This window comes from Eubalaena glacialis, chromosome 6, assembly GCF_028564815.1.
Source record: "Eubalaena glacialis isolate mEubGla1 chromosome 6, mEubGla1.1.hap2.+ XY, whole genome shotgun sequence".
Lineage (NCBI taxonomy): Eukaryota > Metazoa > Chordata > Mammalia > Artiodactyla > Balaenidae > Eubalaena > Eubalaena glacialis.
Genome location: NC_083721.1, coordinates 133,019,191 through 133,042,229, shown reverse-complemented (window position 1 = coordinate 133,042,229; position 23,039 = coordinate 133,019,191). Strand labels below are relative to the sequence as shown.

At 46.2% G+C, this 23,039-nt stretch overlaps 1 protein-coding gene and 1 non-coding gene across 2 annotated transcripts in view; both read left to right on the top strand.

Moving 5' to 3' along the window:
* The window catches only part of EPHB1 (EPH receptor B1), a 424,956-nt gene that overhangs the window by 346,935 nt on the left and 54,982 nt on the right, over nt 1–23,039 (top strand). The window contains exon 10 of the mRNA XM_061193662.1: nt 10,655–10,777. Coding sequence (XP_061049645.1) covers nt 10,655–10,777 — 123 coding nt within the window. The remainder of the gene's footprint in view (nt 1–10,654; nt 10,778–23,039) is intronic.
* TRNAK-UUU (transfer RNA lysine (anticodon UUU)) lies at nt 17,798–17,869 on the top strand. Its single transcript has one exon. It is a non-coding gene; the product is annotated as a tRNA-Lys (tRNA).

Genomic DNA, 23,039 nt, shown 5'->3' with positions numbered 1-23,039 from the left:
CAAGGCCTTAGCTTCCTAAGAACAGAGACTTTGATTTATCTGTGATTCTTAGGTGAAGGTGCCCCCTCCAGGGTGCATCAGAATTACCTGGAGGGCTTTCTCCACTGCCCTGCCTCCCTGCTTCTGCCTCTCGGGATTCTGACATTGCCCCGCCTCCCTGCTCTGGGCTGACTCCTGGCCATGTTGAGAGCCACTATAAAGTCTATTTCAGATTTGGCATCCTTTGAACTCTGGATGAAACATTTAAAGATGGCCATGTGGGCTTGAAAGCAGAGGACACAAAATTGGGTTCAAAAGGAGGAGTGCCATTTTGAAGACTAGAGACGCCCAAAGGTGAGAATGTCCCTTTTTAAAGGCATGTAAGTTAAGCCTTGTCACCACCCCTTAGTCGGGGTACAGAAAGTCCCTAAGCATCAAGCTGGGATGCATCTTGCTGCCTTTTTGGGCACTTCAACCTCAGACCTGACCATTCTGCTCTGGAGGGGCCGGCTTGGCTGGGCCGCCACATGGCACCCACGTGCACAGAGGTCTGCTCCCAAAGTGCTCACAGCCTGCTTCTGGGGAACTCTGTCCCCTCTAAGGCCAACAGAAGGAGGCTTCCCTGGCTCTCAAGGTCCACAGAAAACCCACCACCCAGTCTGCAGTAGCAGAGGCCTTGCTGCAACCAGTGAGGGTGGGACCCGGGAACGCAGAGTTCTTCATGGACCAGAGTTCACACCCTCCTTGGCCTTAGAAGTCTGTCTTCTTTTTAAATCCGTTCTCCTTTTTATAAATGCTCTTTCCTCCTATTCATAACTGCTCTCTTTTTATCCAGTCCCCGAAACCTGGCTCCTCTTTGCACTCTGGTTCTCTAAACTCATAGCCTCATGCTTTGAGTTGCATTAGTGCATTTTTTCCCACGGACATCCATCACTCTGACTAAAGCTATTACTGTTGGAGAATGACAGTCTAAGGGCTGTGGAGCTGGGAGAAGACTCAGCACACATATAGCAGAAGAGGAAACTCAAGGTTCTGGTGGAGAATGGGCCTGGCCCGAGATGGGGGAGGGTAGGAGTAATTAGTTATGGAAAGCCTACTCGGTGCATTGGGAACTTTATTCTGGAGGCTCATTTCAATCCCTCTGACCCTGACAACCACTCTAGGTGGCAGACATTAATGACATGATTTTGCCTGGTCTCACCACTCATGGGTGGCCAAGGTGGACTGCACACCCTCTAAACCTGGCTGCAGAGCCCATGATCTTACCATATTGCGGAGGCTCAAGGTGGCTGGAGGTCAGGAGCAAGTCAAAATGGGGTGAGGACTAATCTCAGAAATCCTGGTTGGTGGTTTGTTGATCCCCTCTCTGGGTCCCACTGCAGGAGGCAGAAAGGTGGATGCACCTGATGTGAATGTGTACACATAACCATTCCTGGGCCATCCACATGCATGCATCTCGCTGTGGGACGTGGATGGTAACCTGGACATTTAAGCGCTTCCTGCCCTGGGAGGGACAGAAAACCTGCAGCAGTTCCCCAGCCTCACTCATCAGTACCAGAGGGGGCCCCTGCCTCTCTTCCCCGCAGGCAGGGAGGGCATAGGGCCACATACAGAGGTCAGCGGCCCCTGCCCTCCCAGACCTGCCTTTCAAGCTGATGCAAAGGCTGAAGGAGACATAACAGAAATGTTGGCAAACATAATACCTTCTCTAGTCCGTGAAGCCCCGGCAGATCTGGTCAATTTGAGAATGCCAAGTGCTCCCTAGGGCACTGTCTTACATCCCCGCTCTGAGCCTGCAGCACAGAGAACAGACTTGTAAGGGGGGATTTGATTTGGGTGAAAGAGACCAGAGGGAAGGCAGGTAGGGAAGTGAAAGTGCATGGATGTGGTGCTGGATGCTGGACTGAAGAGCCTGGGAACCTGTGGTTCATGTTCAAGGGTGGGTGGGAGTGTGGGTTTCCCATGTCGGGGAAGAGGCAGACAGACGGAGTGTTCTCATGGTTTCCATGGGCCAGTCCGCAAAAGGTGCTGGCTGACTAAAAATTGCCTGGATGGGATGATCCAGGTGGGCTAAGGTAGGCTGGGTAATCTATCTTTAGAAAAGTTCCAGTTGATGCTACATTTTGAAAATGCTACCAGGTACTTATGGGGCTTGGATGGACAACTATACACTTGATGGTGATTGACACTGCACTGATTTCTGAGATGGATGGAGTGTGCAGGGGTGGGGAGAGAAGAAGGTAAGGGCTTGGTAAGGGGTCAAGGGCTTTCAGAAAGCAACCCTAACAGAATCATCTCCTTGTTACAGGCAACTGCAGATATAATCACCGAGCTACTTTTGTTAAGCTTTGAGAAAAGCAAAAACAAATAAGATATGTGTCTAAAGACCATAAGACTGGCAAACACACTAATTTTCACACAGGACAAGAGGACAGAACACAGGGACCACAGAACAGGAGGGTGAGCTTGATCCCTGCCAAATGCTCAAGAGACTGGGAAGCAGATGGGTTCTAAAACTAAATTCAGTGATCATTGGGAACGAACACAGGATTGTTAAGAAAAGTTATGGGGACCTCATCTCATTTACTAGGGTTATGCATTTAGTAAATTCAAGAGGAATTGTATATGTAGTGGATTTTTATTTTGGCAAAAATATTTGATGATCTCCCATGGGAAAGCATTGTAAAGTGGGTACAGAGCTGGTCGTCATACGAAAAGATAGTGAGTTAGTGAGTCTGTCAGCCAGGAAGGAAGTCACCAGTTTTATTCTAGTTCTCGTCCAATTCAATCTCTTGTTTGTTTGATGGTTTTTTAAATTCATGAGTCAAGTGCAAGCCTAGGGATGCTTATCAAGTTTGTAGGTAACAGTTGGGTGGCTTAAGGAACTCCACAGAAGACAGAATCAAAATTCAGAACTATACAACAGCTTTGAATGCTAATTTGAAATCTGCAAGACAAAATGTTAGAGGGATAAATCTAGAAGCTAGTGTTGGTTAAAACAAAAATAAAGCGGTACAAAAAGGAGGAGACCTGACTTGCTATCTGTTTGTATGGAAAAGTTTCAGTACTTAGTTGATCACATGCCTAATAGGAGTGAGAAAAAGCTAATAAAAAAGGCTAAGCACTGTTACTAATGCAGAATAATACTACTAAAAGCCTCCAATTTGAGCACTTACTATGTTGAGCACAGTAACTTTAAATTAACTAATTTGATCCTCATAACCGTCCCATGAGGTAGATTTTGCATGTGAAGAAACAGAGCCTCAGAGAAGTCAAGTAGCCTCTCCAGAGTTTTATGACTCTGTGGTCACAATTAAAGTTGGGATCAGAGGAGGTGATACACAGAAATGCTGTCCTCTGTGCTGGTGAGAACACATCTAGAAGGACGTTCTTGGTTCTGGGGACCCCATGTGTCAAGAAGGACTTTGTCAACAAAGCAGCCGACCCATGGAGGGCGCCAAGTCCTGACCTGTCACCTCCGAGACACCAACCGATTTGGTGCTGGAGAAATGCAGGCAGGAACATGGGGGTCAAAATCAAGCATGACACCATCACGGCAAAAGAAAGGTGATACTGTTGTTGTGCTTTGTTGTGTTAAATGGAACCATCGGTGAGAGATCCAAGTAGGCAGACTTTGATTCAATGTAAGAACAGCCCCCCAAACTGGAACTGTCCACACAGAGACAGGCTGCTTTTTGGGGAGGGAGGTGAGCTCTCTGGTCTTGCAGAGACAGATACCAGTAAAGGCTGCTGTAGAGGATGTTGTAGAGAGGATTCCTGCTTTAGGTAGGACACTGGACTTGATTCGACCCAAGATTCTACACCCAGCTTTCTTGACTCTGGGTGGGAGGGACACATCTGAACCGGACAGGACACAGCATCCAGCGCACTGGAAATCGCCTTTGGACACCAGGGTGAAGGTCAGGTGTAGCTGGAGGAGGGACACAGACCATGGATATTTTGGCTGCCTCTCCTGAAGGTAACAGGAGCATTAGTACCTGAACATGAGTAAATGAGGGCCTATGGGAAGAGGAGGAAAGGCCCCCAGGTGCAAAAGGTGGCTGAGTGTTCAGTGAGTGCTTGTTAAATGTCAAATAAATTTAACGAGCTAGCTTCACCCATTTGTCTGCTGCTGGCTCAAAGCCAGAGCCTCTAGAAACCAGGGTAACTCTTTGAGTCCCCAGCTCCTGGGCTGTTGCCCTCAGGTTCTTGGCAGGACTTCAGTGGCCCAGAGACAGTGGGCCTTGCCTGGAAGGACCTGCCTGTCCTGGTCATTGATACCTAAGAAGCAGGGAGATGTTCAACTATTTTTCCTGAAATACCTTCCTCAATAACAAGTAGCCTGTGGTCCACTTTCCTTCTCTTGGAGACACATATTAGGCAATAACTGTGGTTTTAAGAACGAATCTTGAAATGTGGTGAAACCCCCAAACAGAAAGTGGAAGGAAGAGCTTCCTCAGATTCGGTGCTTTTCCACCAGCCTTGTTGCCCACCCTGGGGCTCCCTCTCTTGGATTCTCCCTCTAGCCTTGGCTGGACACCCATGACCTCCATTCTTTCAGGGAAAAAGACAACCACTCATCGTCCTGGTCTTGACCCCAAGCAGGCGGAGCAAAGTGTTTCTAGTGCCCATCAACCTTTCCTGGTAGATTTGCTCTAAGAAACTGCCCATCCTCAGCCTTTCACAGCAACAGCTTCAACCGTGTGAAGCTCTGGGTAACTCATGTGTCCACCACATCCACCACTCCACATCCAGCCTTTCAGCTGTTTCCATTCTGAGTTTTCTGACTGACTTCTAGGCCTTGCATATTCCATCCATGCATTCAAAGTCTAAAGCCACGTGTGCGAACTTCCCTAACAATAGGGTTTCCTTCCCAAAGTCCATCACCTGGTTAATAGGACCACTTAATTCTGGAAGTCTTGGCATTGATTCGGATTCTTCCGGTCCTTCCTTCATTCCTCATCTTTAATTGCTCGCCAAGTGCTGTCAGTTATTCCTTTGAAATTTCTTTTGCCTCTTCTGCTGTTGTCATTGCGATGCTCTGCTTAAAAACTGTTATCTTGTACCGTAATTACAGCAGCAACCTCAGAGCTGTTTTCTCAACCTCCAGCCCCTTCCCCTCAACGATGCAAGGGAATGCTGCGGGCTGTCAGCAAAATGAACTCCCCGATGCCTTGCTCTCAGTATATCCCTTCCCTGCTGCTGGCACAGTTGTCGGCTCTGTGTGTCCAATGGCAGCAATCCAGATCCCTTTGATGGTAGTCAAGGCCCTCCCACTAGTGCATTAGCACTGTTCCACCTCAGAACCCCCCCTTCCTTCCACACTCAAGCTGACCACACTGTCCCCACTCGCGCAATGGCAGATCTCTCTCTGAGCTGTGCCTCATGACACTTCAAGCTTCTCCCTCTTCAGTGAAGGACCATATGACCTGTCCTTCTAGAACTCTGACCTTGAAGACTAGCATCCACAGTCCTCCGCCTTCTCTGGTTTCAGCAGCACTTACAGCTTGTTTCCGGGTGTGGGATCCTGATTCTAGACTCTCTGGCACTGCTCCCCGGTTTGTTCACGTCTCAGTGACCTGAGAACTCCACGAGCTCTGTTTTCCCTGTAGCTCCCACAGTCCCTGGCACAGGGCTAGTTGGGTGTCTGGTCAGCATTGAGAAAAAGAGGGGCGATCAACGTTTTGAGGCAGAGGACTGGATGAGGTCCCTCCCAGGAACCGGAGTTTATGTGCAGATCCCTAAACAGCTTCCCTCTTGTGCTTAGATATCTGGACCAAACTTAGGTGAGTCACGAATATGACAAAGTCTGCCTTGGATCCAGAATGGGGAATGAGGAGGCAGATGTCCCCCTTTCCTATGGCTCCATCAAACCTGCTGGGACACAAGTTATCAACAACTGAAAAAAACCTAATTTATGCACTAGCTTTCCAGACCCTACTGTGGGATTCTAGGAATCCTCCACCAGCAGGAGGGCACTGGGCTCTTCCTGGCACCCCGAAGCCTCCCTCATGGGACCTGCAATCTGTCCGTGGTACTGATTTTGTACTTTCTGAATGCACAAGAGGGCTGAATGGCAGTATTCCATCTTCTTCTTCCACTTTTAATACCTAAATGTCACTTACTGTTTAGAACTGGCCCTTTACCAGCCCATGCTATCCCGCCCTGAGACCCTGGCACTTGTAAACATGTCGAGCTGACTTTTTAGCTACACCCCACAATCTGCCAGCATCCCCCAAATTTATCCCAGCCTCTTCCCTTTTGAGAGCACACTAATCTCCTGATACAGGATCTCCAACAATACCCAGGAGTTTCTTGTGCTTCAAGGACTGCTCCCTGCCATGCAAGAAGGCTCTGGATAATGGCGAAGTCATTTCTCCTCAAAGTTAATATCTTTAAAGCCTTGGTTCATGTTTAAGATTTTGCAGATCTCCTGGGACTATGGTCCTTTAAAGCTTTAACAGTCCAGGCTGTGACCCCACTCATAGCATAAATGGGTTTTGAGACCAAAGAATAAACATATCTGCAAATCAGATCTTTAATAGAGATTAGTAAACTAGGAGATCATAAAATTGAAGTTTTTTTTCTCTCTCTCTCAGCACCGTCAATCAGTTTAGATCTGTACATACCACTTTTGTGCCAAAGGTATGTAACCTATGTTAAAAATGATGAAAATAATCAGAAACTATAAGGTATTATAAATATTATAATATTAACACTAACAATAATGTGAAGCATTGGACAGAGCATTATAAAATGTCTTACATTATAGAGCTATATTACATCTGATATTATTATAACTGCCATTAATAATATTTCCCCAACACTCACCATCTGAGAACATTTTCTGAGCCCTGTCTCCAAACGTTTGGCTGTGCCTGACTCCACAGCTGACTCGAATTCCTTGTTCACTGTCTGGTGATTCATTGCACTAAATACCGTTTCCCTGATAATTAAAAACTGCTCACTGGCAAGTGGGAGCAGGAACAGGCTGATGCAGGATTTATGCAGAAACACAAAATGAGCCAAAAGACAAATGACCTGTTCTGCCTAGCTGAAGACATTTTATTTTTCCTCATCATCTTCTGGGACGAGAAAAAGGCTAGCTGTGATGTGGGAAAGAGGTCTGGAGAGATGTGTCATCCCGAGATGAGGTGGATGCAGGGAGAGCCATTAGTGCATGTGTTCGGCCAAATCACTCTTCAGACTTAGGACCTAGGGACCCTGCCCTCAGCCATTCCTAGACTGGCCCTATCTGACCCTCATCAGAGGAAAAGCACTGAGTTTGAACCATTTGTTAGATTTCTGATTTCAGTTTTCCTTCTTCAGTCTAACAGTGGTATCCTCAATTTCAGGGAAAACAAGAACTGATTCCTACCCTGCATAGGTGCAGGATGTTCTAAATTGACATTGCATCACCAGGTCTAGGCCCAGTGCCACCTCCTCGGCTTCTTGTGAAAAGCGTCAGCGATGACCAAAGCCCCTGCCTGGCCCAGAACAGCAGTTGAGACATCGTGTGTGCTCACACACGCACATACTCATACACGTACACATTTGTACACACATACACACACTCACATACATGCATACACACATAGACACTCACACACACACACTCCTTAATTCCACAAGCCAGTGCGGTAGCACAGCTGCCCGTGAATACACCACACGGTGATTAGAATGTGAACTTTCTCCCATGCAGATGCCCTTGCTCGGACGCCACTGACCTAAATGAATCCTGGCACCATCAAGAGATGAGCCTCTACCTTCTGGGAATAGCTCCGTCCCAGAATTGATTGGGGCCAGTATCTGTGGAGCTCATTAACTTAGAACCCTCTCTCATTCATCCTTATATATGTCTTTACTTGCAAACCATTCATTACAGCACATTCTAGATTGTTTAATTAGTTTCCATGGAAGAGTTCCTGTAGGACAGCTTAGCATACATCGTTTAAAAGCCCTTGATTCAAAATAACAAGGTGGTATTTTTAAAGTAACTAATATAACCCTAAGCGGTTTACAGCCCCCCAATGCCCAGCCCCCATGCCCAGCCCCCGGCTTCCTCTTCCTACCGCCCCAAACACTTCCTAGAACAATTTACTGATAATGATCACGAGCATATCAGCTTGTGAGCCCTCCCTGTACGTCAGGCACCGTGTTAAGTATGTCACTTGCAACATGGTCCTTAATATGACAGCCACCCCAGGAAGAAGGTGTTCCCTCCTCCGTCAGCAGAGGAAAACAATGTTATTTATAAGAGATGTATGTGGTCTTGCCTTAGAATGCCCGGCTAGTGAGAGGCTTTGGGGTTCTGACCTCACCTCTAGATCCCAGCCTCTGGGCTCTGAGACTTCTCTCATTTCAGCCCAGAACTGGGAAGAAGTCACAGGTTGTTGACACTGGCCTGCTGCCCCTGTAGCATTTTGAGTGGGTCTTTTGTGGTGACCTCGTTTCCTGAGCTCACCCCTCCAGCGCACACTAGCCGGCTTCCACCTGAAGCATCTGTGTTTCTTCACCTAAGCACCTCTCAGGCCCTGGAGTCTCCCCACCCACCTGCCCAGCAGGGCGGCCAGCCCTCAACCAATGACTGATGGGAGTTGTGTGGAGCTTCGTCAGCTCCCTCCACCCTAGGGTGGGCCAACTCTGAAGCAGATGGTCTCAGAGATTCCTAGGGGCTGGGGAGTTAAGCCTGTGTCAATTACTCACAGCCCCAAGGCAGTAAGTGCCTTGAGAGCACACCTTTCATAGGCTGCCTTCCTTTCCTACCTACCTGTCACACTCGCCTGCGGCTACTTCTTCGGATCGCCTCCCAGATAAGCCACTTGCTTTCAAAACCTTGTCTCAAGTTGTTGCTGCTGGAGAAACCCAAAGTGAGACTGCCTGGAGATACTGGTCTGGGTTGTTAGACTTTCTATGTGGTTTCAATCGTTCTTGCACTTCACTTGTTCTCCAGACCAAAGGAGAAAGGGATGAACCTCCAGCTCTGTTCTCCCTTTTGTCCACTGTTATTAAACTCTCTCTCTCTCTCTCTCTCTCTCTCTCTCTCTCTCTCTGTCTCTTCCCCTCTCTCCCTCTCCCTCCATCCCCCCAGGGATTAGAACACTCTATTATAAAGATGAGGATTTGCTTTGTCCAAAGATCAATCAGCAGATTCCAAAGTTAATGTTGTCATCCCCAAGTTTTCAAAGAGCATTCTAGAATGATGTTGACCACCCTAAAGCAAGCCGCCTAGCGTGCTTGGAGTGCTTTCATTTCATGACTGGGAATAACCCAGCTTTCAAAAGAAGCAATTCCTCTGGTCAGAGCACCTGGCTCTCTTTGGCTTTCAAAACATATCCCCCTTTAATTGTTTGCAGCATCTTCCTTCTCCCTCTGGATTGTATTCTGGCCTGAATTGGTGATCAGGGCAACATTAATCTGGGGGAGCTGTAGAGTCACCAGAAGTTTTTGGGATGAAAGATGCCAAAACTAGACCACGCGCTCAGGGCTGGGACTCGCTGAGAAGAAGCCACGGTGGCCGGGTGGGAAGTGTGTGCTGAGAGGAGCTCAGCTCGGGGAACCTGAGATCCAGCCTCCACCGCGGGCACAGCACTTGGGCTTTTGCACACCCGCCTGCCCTGCTGACCTGCCCCTTCCACGAACCAGACAGCAGCGGCGGGCAGGGAAAATGGCTGCTCTTCCCAAGGATGCGATGCCAGACTGTGCTGAGCAGCTTTCGAAGCCCACCTCCCACCACATCACCCCCAGGAAAACCATCTCCATTCTTGCCTAATGACACATCCAACATGGTGAAAAACGACATTGTGATGAATCCATTTGTCTTTGGGTTCCATTTCCTTTCTTTTGTCCCCTCTCCTCCACTTTTTGAATGTATTTTTTCTGCAATGACGATTCTCTATTTTGTCCCCATGCACACCTATTTATCTTGCCACTGTAAACATCAGTGACAAAGTCCATATTCCTTTATGTATTTCTCATTCACCATTTTATTCACTTTTCATACTTCATTGTGTCTGAAGGCATGGGGGTTCAATCACCATTTTTCTTTCATTCCACCTCATTTTTTTCTATGTAGACTTTGCTCTTTCCTCTCCCAGTGTTTTCTATGCTTTTCTCTTCGCATTTTCTCTTCTGGTATACTGGCTTGGCACTCCTATCTTGAGGTTTTTCTAATAGCAATTTATTTCTTTTTTTTTTTTTTAAATCCATCCTCATCCCTCTTCCAGCCCTGGACACAGCCGTCAGTTATAACCTTAACGGTGGCCTCCACTCAGGAAAGTTGTCAAGTTGATAAATATTGATATCTGCCCTACCATTTTACCACCACTTTTCTGCTAATGCATTTGGTTGGCATCAGTCAGCTTCTTTGCCTTCTGTGAGTGCCCGGTGTGGGAACTGGTCCCGATCTGTCATTTATAAGTAATCTGCTCCACATTTCATCAAGAGCTCAAAAACAGAAGAAAATATAGAGGAGAAGTAGAGGACAGAGAACCAGGCTAGCGTGGCCCAGAGGGAAGGGAGATGGGGAGGTCCGGCAAGGAAAAGAGAGGCAGCCCTATGTGTAGGAGAGACACCCCCGCCCCGGTCATACCCTTACTGCTGGGGACATCAGCCAGTGCTTAATGACCGCCGTGTCCTCTTTGGGATGTTAACCCTGCTTATCTCCTCCAAAAAGGCTCCCCAGGGATGAAGATCTACATTGACCCCTTCACTTATGAGGACCCCAACGAAGCTGTCCGGGAGTTTGCCAAGGAGATTGATGTCTCTTTTGTGAAAATCGAAGAGGTCATCGGAGCAGGTATGGCTCTCCCCTCTCCTCCTTTCTGTTCTCTTGGTGTCCAAACATCCTCTTCCCACCGCTCTGGGTGTTCTCTACCATTTTTTCCCCAGAAGATACGTCTAAGCCATCTACAATGTGTGTCTAAGGATCTTTTGGGGAGCTTGTTCGCGGTGTCCAAGCTTATTTGGTATTGCAGAGAAGTCAACTCTAGTCTAAAAAGATTCAGAAATAGCTTTGGAAATGGACCACCAAATGCAGATAAAGAGAGAGAAAGAGGGTAACCAATTGAGAAATTCACATTTTTAGAAGCTGGACATAGTATCCTCTTCACTGATTCACATATCTCCATGGCTTTGGGCCAAGATTTCTTCGCACACTTTCAGTTCTCCTTTTCTGACGTACATGGATTCGGAGGCAGACCATGATAAACTGAAGAGGGACCACTATTTCCAGAAGAAAGCTCACCCATATCCATATTTTTAAACAAAAGATCTATGATATGGATGGTAATACAAGACAAATTTCTGTCCCAAAAATGTGTGCTCTCATCCATCTTCCTGCATTGGAATAGAAACCCAGCCCAGCAGAGAACTAACTGCCTGAGATGCTCTTAGGAAATTCTACCTAAAGACTGATCTAAAATTTTCATCTTCCTTTAATGGATCAGTAGTTGAGTCAGTTGGGCAATGGATCCAGCCTTATTGATGTAAATGAGTAAAATATCCCAAAATACCATTCCTTTGGAAGTAATCTCTTTACTGCCCCCTCTGCTATCTTTTCTGAATCTTCTCAAAGATGTATTTGCTTTGTGTCCTCTTTCCTACTTTTGTTTCTACAACATTCTTTGTCTTCTCTTCTTCTTTAAATTGTATTAGCCACTATTCAATCTCTCTTCACTCATATGTTGTATTCTTCTTTGTAGTTCCTATGTATGGAAGTGCTTTTTTTCATGTCAGTATTTGGAGAGCCATGGGGCTGCCTCTCCGAATAATATTTTAAACTCCATAAAATATGTTTAGTCAAAGTCTTCCAGACAGCCACTCCATATATTATCTTTAGGGGGAAAGTCACACTCCTTCCATTCACTGCCTCTCTTAATGCACTGAGGGGTCAAAAAGCCATCTGTGAAATTGAAAGTCACATTTGAAAGCTTGCCCCATTAAGCCACCATTCTTATGCTCTGATTTCCCTCTTAAAGAGCTCCAACCTCATGGCATCCCTGTGGTGGGTGCTGGGACTCTCCCTATTAGGACACACCACTCTCTTCCTACCAACCCCTCACGTGTTCCAGCAGGCTGGCCATAATCTGATCCACATGAGTCTATGCATATTTCACATTGACTTTCATTAAATACTGAACCACGACTTTAACTTCTGTGCAGATAATTTTCTGTTCCCCCTTAGACACTGACAGACCTAAGGATCATGCCTTAGAAGCCTGGATCCCGGATAAATTTGATGACTCAGAGGGGCTCAGACTTCTCCAGTAAACTTGAAAGAGTGTTGGGCAGGGGGAGAGGGCATTCAGTCCGGCATCCTATTCCTCCGTGTTGTTCATTGTTGTTATGTCATGTGGCAATGGTGCTAGCGATTTTAATGTTGTTATTTATGTCATGTGCTTAGAGCAATGTGTTCTGGACTGCATTTCATCCCAGAGAGCACATGTCAGCCCCCCTCCCGACTTTGTCGGGGGAGGAGTAAAGAGCCTTCTCACTTTATGACCCTGCTGGGGAGTGGCAACTTGGAGTGAGCTCACCAACTGCTGGATGCTGGGTAGCATTTACTGGTGCTGCCGTTTTTGTGCATTCTGCTCAGAGAAGGCTCAGTCCCTGCCATGGCTCACCTGATCCCGGGGAGGGTTGATACATGTAGCAGTTTATGAGATGGCCAGCAGCTTGGGATAAAGACTTCTGTCCAGTTGCTGCTGACCGCCCCCTACCTGACACCCATCTGCTCACGATTCAGAAATTGCAGAGCTAATCCCTGGGGATACGAATTCACTATGTGTAACTTGATGCAGTTTCAACAGGAGACACTCCTGGCTGGTGTCAACCTCTCTCCACTCTCCGGTTCTTTCTCTCTGTCACCACTCCTGCTTCTCCCATGCCCTGCCTCACTGAGACTGACTTCACATTGTGCTAAAAGGGCTGGTGTGAAGGTTGAGTTTAAAAAAAAAATTTTGTAAGGTAACATTTATGCAGTGTAATTGGCAATATTTCCCTTAGCCACCTGGCAGATTCGGCTCGGGGGACCAAATCTGGGCTGCAAAATGGTAACACAACATGAGAAGAAGAATCAGAAATCATTTCTCCTTCCTTCATTCTATTCCTTCCCTCTTTCCCTCAATAAGCTCTTATTGAATAATTTTTGCACGTGGGTGTGGAGAAGAACAGACACTCCCCTGTTCAGAGGACTGACAGTCTTGGGGAGAAACAGGCCAGTAACATGCTCACTATATCACACAACCCACAACACAGGTATGTGCAAAAGTTGTGACCAACACAGAGTAGTGTTTAGTTCCCTGTTCTGGGAGTGAGTTGGGGCATCAGGAAGACTTCATAAAGGAGATCACCTTTGGCCTGAGCTTTCAAGGATGGAAACTAGTAGAAAAAGTAAGTTTCTGTGAAACTCATGAGAGGATGAGACAGAAGAGGAAAATTAAACGACATAAGGAGGGGAATGACCATGACCTTCCAGCAGTGGTGTGCTAGAGCCAGCTTGCACTACTTCACAGGAGCCAATGGTGTGCATCTTTTTCCAGCCCTGTGTTTGGTGGCATCGTGTTGGTAGTTTGACATTAGCCATGGGAGGAGTATTTACACCATGAGAATTAGCAAATGCTACAAATCAGGGGTCTTTGTTTCTTCGTTTTCTGGAGAGCTGGTAGTTGAATGCTTACCAGCACACTCCGGCCTTCCAGAAGGTGCAAGATAATTTCAAAGAGGTTGCAGAAAAACTGGCCCATTCCTGCTGAGAATAGATCCAGAGGAGAGGGCTATGTTTGTTGCAGGAGGGATTAGGTTGAGCATTCAAGAAGATCACAGCCTGTGACTGTGGTGGATTCTGGAAAACACACTCAGTGCCTAATAATCCCGGCTGATATGTTACTGTCTAACACAGATGCAGTCCCACTCCACGAGAGGAGGGGAGGAGACTGAGAGCTAAGACGAGGGACCAGAGAACACGCAGCCCCGGAGGTGGGAGGAGGAGAGGCTTGATGGCCGGAGAGGACTCAGGGAAGAGTCCCCTGAGGGCTTGGAGGCTGTGGATGGGCTGACACTCTGTGTGGCACATTCTGAGAACAAGGCTGAGAGGAGGCTGCTGGGGAGGGGTTTCCTGAAGGTAGGAATCAAGCATTAAGTCTGGAATCAGGCTGAGGCTTAGCAATCCAGAGACTGCAGTATGGATTTTATCCTGTAGAAAATGGTGAGTGGGGTGCTTTCTGAGCAGAGTGGGTGGTAGGAGTGAGGGGGGAGAAGAACCTGATGAACCTGTGTTTCGATTGGACTGGAAGGGGTGCTGGGAAAGGGTAGGTAAGGACTCAGAGGCATGCAGACCAGTTATGGGGCTTGGAAATGTGGAGAAGTTTTGAGATGGCCGATGCTGGGATCAAGGGTGGTAAGGAAGGCTGCTTTGCAGTGAGTAAACTCATCTAAACCAGAATGTACCCACACATGGCGAATGGAGTGACCAGTGGGCTTGGTGGCTGGAGTTGATGGGGAGACACGGCGTGGAGGTTTGGCCAGAAGCGAGGGCCATCAGGTTAAAACACCTTGAAGGGAGAGGGGGACTGCCTGGCCCCCAGGGTGTGGGACTGGAGGTTGTGCTTGTGAGTAAAGGCCAATAGAGTAAAATTTAAAAACTATAAGGTTGAAGAATGGCACCAACCTCCAAAGTTTCTTCTACAATTGTTGAGGATATTGAACAAAGGAATAAATAACAAATCACTGTGAGCCAGGTGTGACACCAACCAAGAGGACTGAATTACATTTGACCCTTGAACAACACAGGGGTTAGGTGCATCGACCCCCATGAGCCGTTGAAAATCTGCGTGTATAACTTGACAGGCAGCCCTCTGTACCCATGGGTCCACATCCTTGGAATCAACGAGCTGTGGATAGTGTAGTACTGTAGTACCTATTTATTGAAAAAAATTCTGCGTATAAGTGGACCTGTGCAGTTCAAACCCATGTTGCTCAAGGGCCAACTGTATAATTAGCTCATTAATCATTATGTAATTATTTGTTTAGTGACCCTCTTTTATCACCGTGCTCAAAGTTCCATGGGAGTGATGAAACGTAAGTACTTCTGTGAGTCCCATGCTTGGCCTGGTGTGGCACTCAGGTACTCAGTTAAATATTTGTTGTGTATGGTTGAATGTCCTTGTGGGAAAACCATAACAGGGATAAGAATTTGGAGAACTGGGTGGAGTCTGGGAGAACGCAGAGAGACTAGAGAGAGGTTGAGTGAGGTGGTGAGTCATTCAGTGCTCTGAAAGGAGCCTAGTGGAATGAGGAAGGCTGATCCTTCCTCTTTTCCCTGCAGATGATGGGAATGATTGAAGTCCCTTTAGAGAGGGCAGAGGGCCATCTGGTATCTTTGGAGGATGTCAGCTTTTTATAACCATGAATCTGACTCATAGGAGTCGCTCACAGGTCAGCTTCAATTGACCTGTGGAGTTCTGATCCAATGCTTCATTCTGATTGGTTTGATCTGTAGACATGCCCAGAGCATAAAGCAGGGCTGCCATGTCTAATTGGGCTCTACAGCATGAATGGTGCTCCTGGGTCATGCAGTGTGCAACCTACATAACTGTATGTAGCAGCCCTGAGCATGACAAATGCATGAAAATATAGGTAGAGGTGCCACCATAAGGGGTCATCCAGGGGACACACGCCAGTTGTATTTTAATTAACAAACACACCCTCCCCTGACTCAGCAGCTGCTGGTCCAGCATGTCCATGGATGGCTTACTGTGAAGGGGAAAGAGGCTTGAGGTGAGAAGGCTGGGTGAGGAGAGCTGCGGAGAGGGAATTTGTGATGTATATGGATGGAATGGGGCCAGCAAGGCCCACCATTTCTCTTTGAAGAAGAGCATGTGTTTCTTGGGGATGATTTGGTAGAAAGTCCCCTGCCAGCCTGACTCTCTTGGGCTCACTCATAGCGAGGATGGGCAGGATGAGGGTAGCCTCATACTGGATGAGAGTCACAGCAGGAAGGGTTTCCAGAGGAGCAAATCAAATAGATATTGTCTGTAAGTATGATTAATATAACTGGCATGCACTCAACATGTACATACTTTACAAGCTTTGTTTCATTCAACTCTCATAATGGCCCTGTTAGCCCTGTGTGTTAGTTTGTGTGTGTGTGTGTGTGCACGCACATCTGCGGGCGCGCACGCATTTGTAGACTGGTAAGGATATCCACATTCAGTGAACAGCTTGCCAAAGGCCATGCTACTGGTTGGACTGAGTTAATGGTAGAGCAAAAACTGAAACCCAGATAAGGTTGATCTTAGTCTGGTGAACGTAATTCCCACACTACCTGCCACTTTTGTCACTGTTCTGGAAAATGGCAGCTAAGTATAGAGACATTGCTTCTGATGGCAAACTCTAGCTAGCAGTTTGGAATACCCAAGCCTCTTGGCTGGGAATGACAGGACTCTCCTAGAATTCAGTATGCCCATATGGTGGTGCCACAAAGATGCCCTGGGGAGATCATGTTCTTCCTAGAATACCCTTGTCCCATCCTCTGGTCCTCCTATTCTAGTATGATCAGTTATTTCCTTAAGAAGGATAACAATGAGGGCCAAGATATTTAGCATTTTTAATTATATGTGCTTGCTTATGTTAAGAAAATAAGTAATATGTAGGTATATGGTTGTCTAATGACCACAAGAAGCTGTGAGAGAAGAGAAAACTAGGTTTACTCTCGCCATCTAGGTATTAGGTATTGTGGGCACCATGGCTATTAATTAGATTCCATCTCATTTGCCAACCCCAGTAGCCTGGTAATGGGTACCTGGGGAACTCTGCTGAGGAGAAATAGGGTTGTGATCAATTAGTAATGTCTGTCCGGGGTGCAAGGACAGGAGGTGGTGGAATGCCTGCCATGATTTTACTATCCCTGGTTTAGCCATAACCACCTTGCACAGGACAGTGTGAAAACTTGCTGGAAATCATACTTTAAAAACCTAGTTTAAATTAATTCTTTAAAAGTTTCTTTTCTGGTGGAAGCTTGAACTAGTAGCGCGAAGCTCTGCTTTCCTTTTTCCCTCCCTAAGGCAGTTTGTGACTTCACAATGCTGCTAAAAAAAAAAAAAAAAAAGACTGCAATTGTGTGTAGATCCACGCTGCACATAGCCAACAGCTAGTGCTTGAAATGCCTGCTGGCAGGTTGGATGTTTCATTTTCAAAAATTGAAAATTCTTTCCTTCTGATTTTACATATAATAGTTGAGGTGTTTAATGCTGCTGAGCCATTTTTTCTCTCTTCCTCACTTTGTCAAGGAGCTGAAACTTGTAGGGAATAATTTCAGCAGCTGTCCTGGAGGGCAGTGACAGGAACTGGCAAAATGACACTCAGCTGACAGCCCTGAGGGCCACGGTTCTCAAACTGGAACCAGGCATCAGAATCACCTGGAGGCAAGTTGAAACCCAAGTCACGGGGCCCTATACTAAACTTCTGATCCAGTTGGGTATAAATGGGGCTTGAAAATCTGCATTTTCTAACAAGTTTCCAGGTGATGCTGATGCTGTTGGACAGGAGCCACACTTTGAGAACAACTGCTAAGAATCACTGGCACTAAACTGGCATGAAGCTGGAGCTAGTTTAGTGCCAGCCTTAGCCAAGAGGTTGTTCGGCTGTAGGAGAGGGTCCAAGGTCAGCTGCAAAGATGTGTGCCAATCACAGTACAGCCAGACCAAAGTTAGGTCGGCTGCAATTACTATCAGTCAATGAGCTGTATAGAGAGAACCAACCATAACCACTACCCAGTCATTTCCTGTAAGTGTCTATTTTAAATATAATGCTGGGGAGTTCCCTGGTGGTCCAGTGGTTAGGACTCAGTGCTTTTACTGCCGTGGCCCGGGTTCAATCCCCGGTTGGGGAACTAAGATCCCGCAAGCCTCACGGTGCTGCCAAAATAAAAATAAATAAATATAATACTAATGCTTCATTTGTTGAAAATATTTTTTAGGCATTAAGAATTTTTCTTAAAAAGATGAAAAATGGATGGTCATGTTTTGGAGCTCATATGAAAGGAAGCTCTATAGAGTTCAGATAATGGCAAATCGAAGCACCACAGACCTCAAGTTCTGGCCCTAATGACAGGAAAGGTGTCCAAAAAGCAAAAATAGTTCCCTGAGAAAAGTATGTGAACCTGAAGTCAAAGATCACAGGTGACAGCAGTCAGATTGCAAGTGACACAAGGTCTTGGTTTTCTGTTTGCTACTAGAAAGGGCCCATCGACTCCCACTCCCTAGGAGTCTGTGGCGGTACTAGGGGGCCAGAGCCCCCAGACTTTAACACCCCAGGCTTACCTGAAGACACCCTCCATGCCCAGATACCTGGCAGGGAGACTTCCCAGCACCCCTGGCAAGATGCTCTGCTGTGTCTTGGATCAGCCTCCTTCAAGTCCCGCTAGGCTGCAGAAACCTACGTTTGCTCCCTTTTCTCTTCCACTACCCATCCCCACTCCCTACCCCATGACCCTACCCTCACTTCCCACCCCACTCTCTACCCCTGGCTTGTCTTTTTAAAATCACTACCCACCTGTGTCTCCAACAGTGTGTAGTTTACAAAGCACTTTTTCAGAGACCTTACGCCCTGTTAGGAAGGCCCCACAGTTGATCAGTTCCTTTTATCCAACAGAGCTGAGAAAGCTGAGGCTGAACAAGAGAAGCACCCTGCCCCAAGTCCAGTGGGTGGAGAAGGAAGGGAGGATGGTGTAGACTCAAGCTTCTTCCTCCAGAGTTTCTTCTTCTGGCCAGAGTTTGCCCCAGCTGCAATGAGGGCCACTTAATTACAGGGTGGAACACAGCCTCCGAGTAAGGACTGTGGATTAAGTGACTTCCTTTGCAGTTGGTGGTTTGAAAACCTCCGGGCTTGGGGAATATGAAGTCATTTCTTTGTCAGACACAGGAAAAGAGCTATTTTTACAGAATCACCATCCTTTAAGCCACTGCTTTCCAGTGATTATAGAGCAGATTTCCAAGAGCAGTAACGATACAGAACCCATCTCTCCCTACCCAAGGAGAGCACTTTCTTTTTTAAAAAGACTTTATTTTTTAGAGCAGTTTTAGGTTCACAGCAAAATTGAGTGGAAGGTACAGATATTTCCCATATGCGCCCTGCCCCACACATGCATAGCTTCCTCCATTATCAACATCCGCCGGCAGAGTGGTACATGGGTTACGATTGATAAACTTACACTGGTACATCATTATCACCCAAGGTCCATAGTGAAGGTTCACTCTTGATGTTGTACATTCTATGGATTTGAACAAATGTATAATGATGTATATCCACCATTTAATTTCATATAGAGTAATTTCACTGCCCTAAAAATCCTCTCAGGAGAGCACATTTTTATTTTATAATTTCAAAAAGCTATATGATGAGACCCCTACAGAGGATATAATTTAGAGCTAAAGTATTAGGAACACTGCACATGAAGACCAGTCAGCCACAAAGATTAAACAATGACATGACATTTGTCAATTAGGAAACGAATGTACGTAGCCCACACTGTTCTATACAGATACGACTTTGCAAAGCCACACCTTCATTGATTTCTTGCTTCATTCTCTTCTTTCTCTCCGCTCACAGCTACAAAGCCCACACTATGTGTCAGGCCCTGTGCAGTGAAAGGCAGCTTGTAGGCAAGCACTGCTTTCAAATGAATTCAAAGGTGTAGGGATGAATTCCAGGTACTCCAGGGCCTTTAGCAGTTCCCTAATCCGTTTGAAATACGCTTGGGTGGTTTCGACCCATGGCTCTCAACGTTGGCTGTTCCTCAGAACCACCTGGGCAGCTAGGCCTGGCTTCATGGGACCTGTGTGGTCGCATGGAATCCCATGCTCAGCAGGGCCCACACTTAGTTTAATGCTCTGCTGTCACAGTGTTGAAATTCTTAATAAATTTTGAACAGGGAGTCCTGCATTTTCATTTTGTACCAGGCCCTGCAAATTACGTAGCTGCTCCTGTGAGCAGCTTTTAACTATGTCCATGCCCAGGCTGCACCCAGACCAACTAAACAGAATTCCTGGAGGTGGGACCCAGGCCTCTGTGCTTTGTAAGCTTCCCAGGGGGTTGCAGTGGGCAGCCAACTTCGGGAACGCTGGTATATAACAGAAGTCTTCAACTGGGGAGTTTATGTGTATGTTGTGGGGAATAGCAAATTCACCTGGGGCACTTTTACACACTCCCCAGACTGATGTGTAGAAATTGATAAATATTCTGATTCCTAAATATTCTGATCTCATCTGACTAGCCGGGCAGGAACTTTCCATGAATATGATATTTGTCTATAAGGTAGTCCTGATACCAGCCAGGGTTCTTGGCCTTCCCCAATCAATAAAAATTGACTAGAGGCCAGACAAGAAACTCAGGCAAGGCTTTACTGTGACCGCTGCTACAGCAGAGGGCAGCGAGAACAAACAACAGTTTCCCTGCTTGCTAGCTCCCTCAGGAGGGGCGAGCTTGTTCCTTATATGGTGTGTGTGCAGGCGTTGGGCCGGAGGGGTGGCTTAGGTGTTTTGCCCACCCCTTAGGAGGTGTGGTGTGCAGGGGGCATGCGCGGTACCCTGCTTTTGCTCCTGACTCCTTGCTCTTGTTCCGGGCTCTGCAAAAGTGGCAGTTGGGTTTTTTGGTCTCTTTGTATCTTTTGTCCATAATTTTGCCCAAACTGCGCATGCATGCAGTTATTTTTAGTCCCATACAGTTTCTTTGTATTTTGTTGCTTGAGGAGAGGTGTGTCCAGGTGCAAGCACTGCAGCACTGCAGCAAAGGGTCCCAGGTCCCAGCCTGTCACAGTCACACTGTGTTTGCTGTTCCTTGGTTACTGAGTCACTATAACAGTAACTGCATATGAATGGTTAGGACTTGCACAGTTGGAGCACAGTGGTCCCTGCGTTGTGACTTCACTGCTAACCGAACACACCTTCTGAGAGGCGGTATGGCAGGAAAAGGGATAGGCCCAGGGAGTATCCCTGGCTCTGCCTCACACATGTGGGGTTTGAGGCATGTTTTCTTCGTGCCTCAGTTTCCTTATTAGTAAAATGGGCGTAATAATACCCAGCTCATGAAGGTGCTGTGAGGATTAAGACATGCAAAGAGCCCAGCACGGTACCTGGCACAGAGCAGGTAGTCAAGACATTTTGGTGTACTATCTCCCCCAAGAAGAAATATTAGCATACTTTCCCCTCACTCTCAACCGTGTCTTTTTACTAAAAGAAAATAGAACTCATTAGTATGACAACAAGGAAGAAATACTGATATTCTTCAATTAGTATACTTATTAAATATGCAATCTGTATTCAGTCAGCTCATAGTTATTGAATACCTACTAGGTGGAGGTGTCAGAGAGCTGGATTCCATATATCTCTATACACAGACACATATATATACATACAAAAATATATAGAGACACATCCATATATACAATATATGCACACATGCATATAGACACATACATATATGCATGTATATACACAAGTATGTATACATACATATATATACATACTCTACACAAATATATATACATAGAGAAGCACACACATATATGACAGGTGGTTGTTATTCAGTACTTTTCTTTAAATTTTACTCATTTGAACTGCAAAGACAATGCTTATTGTAAAAATTTAAACATAAAAGTAACTAAAGTTTACTAATCCATACTTCCCCACTCCTATTCCCACCATTCTAGTGTAACCAATTTTTAAAATAATTTGAAGTTGAAAGTAAATTTGCTATGAATTTTTTCCAGAATGTTTTTTTTGGCATACACCACCCCCCTACGGGCATATTCTGCAGACCACATTCTATTAATATAACTTTCTCTTCTTTTCTGCTTCACTTAGCAAAGTAATGCAGACATTTTTGAAGCCAATACATCTCACTCATCTATTAGTTTTCAGTAGCTCATAGCATTCTGCAGGATGGCCGTCCCTTTCCAGCCATCCCCCTGGTTATGGTCATATGGTGTTTGGCTGTTGAAGGAGATGCTGCCATAAACAGTCTTTTGTAAAAATGTAAATACTGGTACTTCCACTTCTTTTGGAGCCTCCAGCAGCTTGTAACCCAAGAATGAACAAAGCCAAGCAAATAATAATAAATAAGATACCTCAACTTTTATTGGCATACCTACCACGTACCAGACACTGCAGTGGTGTGTACAAGCTACGGACATGAATGAGACTTGGTCTGACCTCAGACAGTTGTGGTCTCATGTCAAAACCAGTATTACACATGCTGTCTATCTTAGGTCCGTGCTGAAATCTTCCTAATGGTGCTTAAGCCAACCTCTACTCCAGCCTTAGATTCTAACAAGTTCCATAGACTCTGGAGCAGTTTTGCATCCAAAGGCCTTTCATGCAGCTTCCTTCCAACCTATGCAGCAGAAAATACAAGAAGCTCCCAACTAAATCACAGATGTTAACTTGCTTTTCTAATTCGGTCAGTAATGTATCTGATTGCTCACAGTTTGCTCCATCATCGTCTTCCAGAAGCTGAAAGTGAGAAAGAAAGTTTTCCCAGCAGAAAGCCATGTTTCTCCTATCAGGCCTTTGACACCCATTTCTGCGATGCACTTACAAGTAGATTCTAAACTGCTTCACATGAAAGAACTGAAGTTACAAAACCAAGTTAAATCATAAGATAACTTTTGAAAGCACATTGAATGGGATTCAACAGATTTTTTAAGCAGCTGTGAAATATTGTCACCAGAATTGTTTTTACTCTTGGTGATTTTACTGCAAAAATGTTTAAATGCTGTGGCACCCGTGGAGGTGTGCAGCTCGTGTCTGCTTGAAAAAGCCACTTGCTGTTCAGCTGCCAGGAGTGCAGGTAGCTGCCAGCCTCCTGCTGCAGCGCCTTCAAGATCTGCCTTGACTTTCTCGCAGGGACCCAGCTCTTTTTGGCAGCCCCAGTCAGTGACTGAGCACAGTGTGATGCTAGGGCCTGGGCCTTTCTGAAATGGGCACTCTTTATTCTGGAGCTCCTCATTGGGTTAGATGAGACTGTCAGGTCTGTATCAACCAAGTCTGCACTGCAATCTGGGC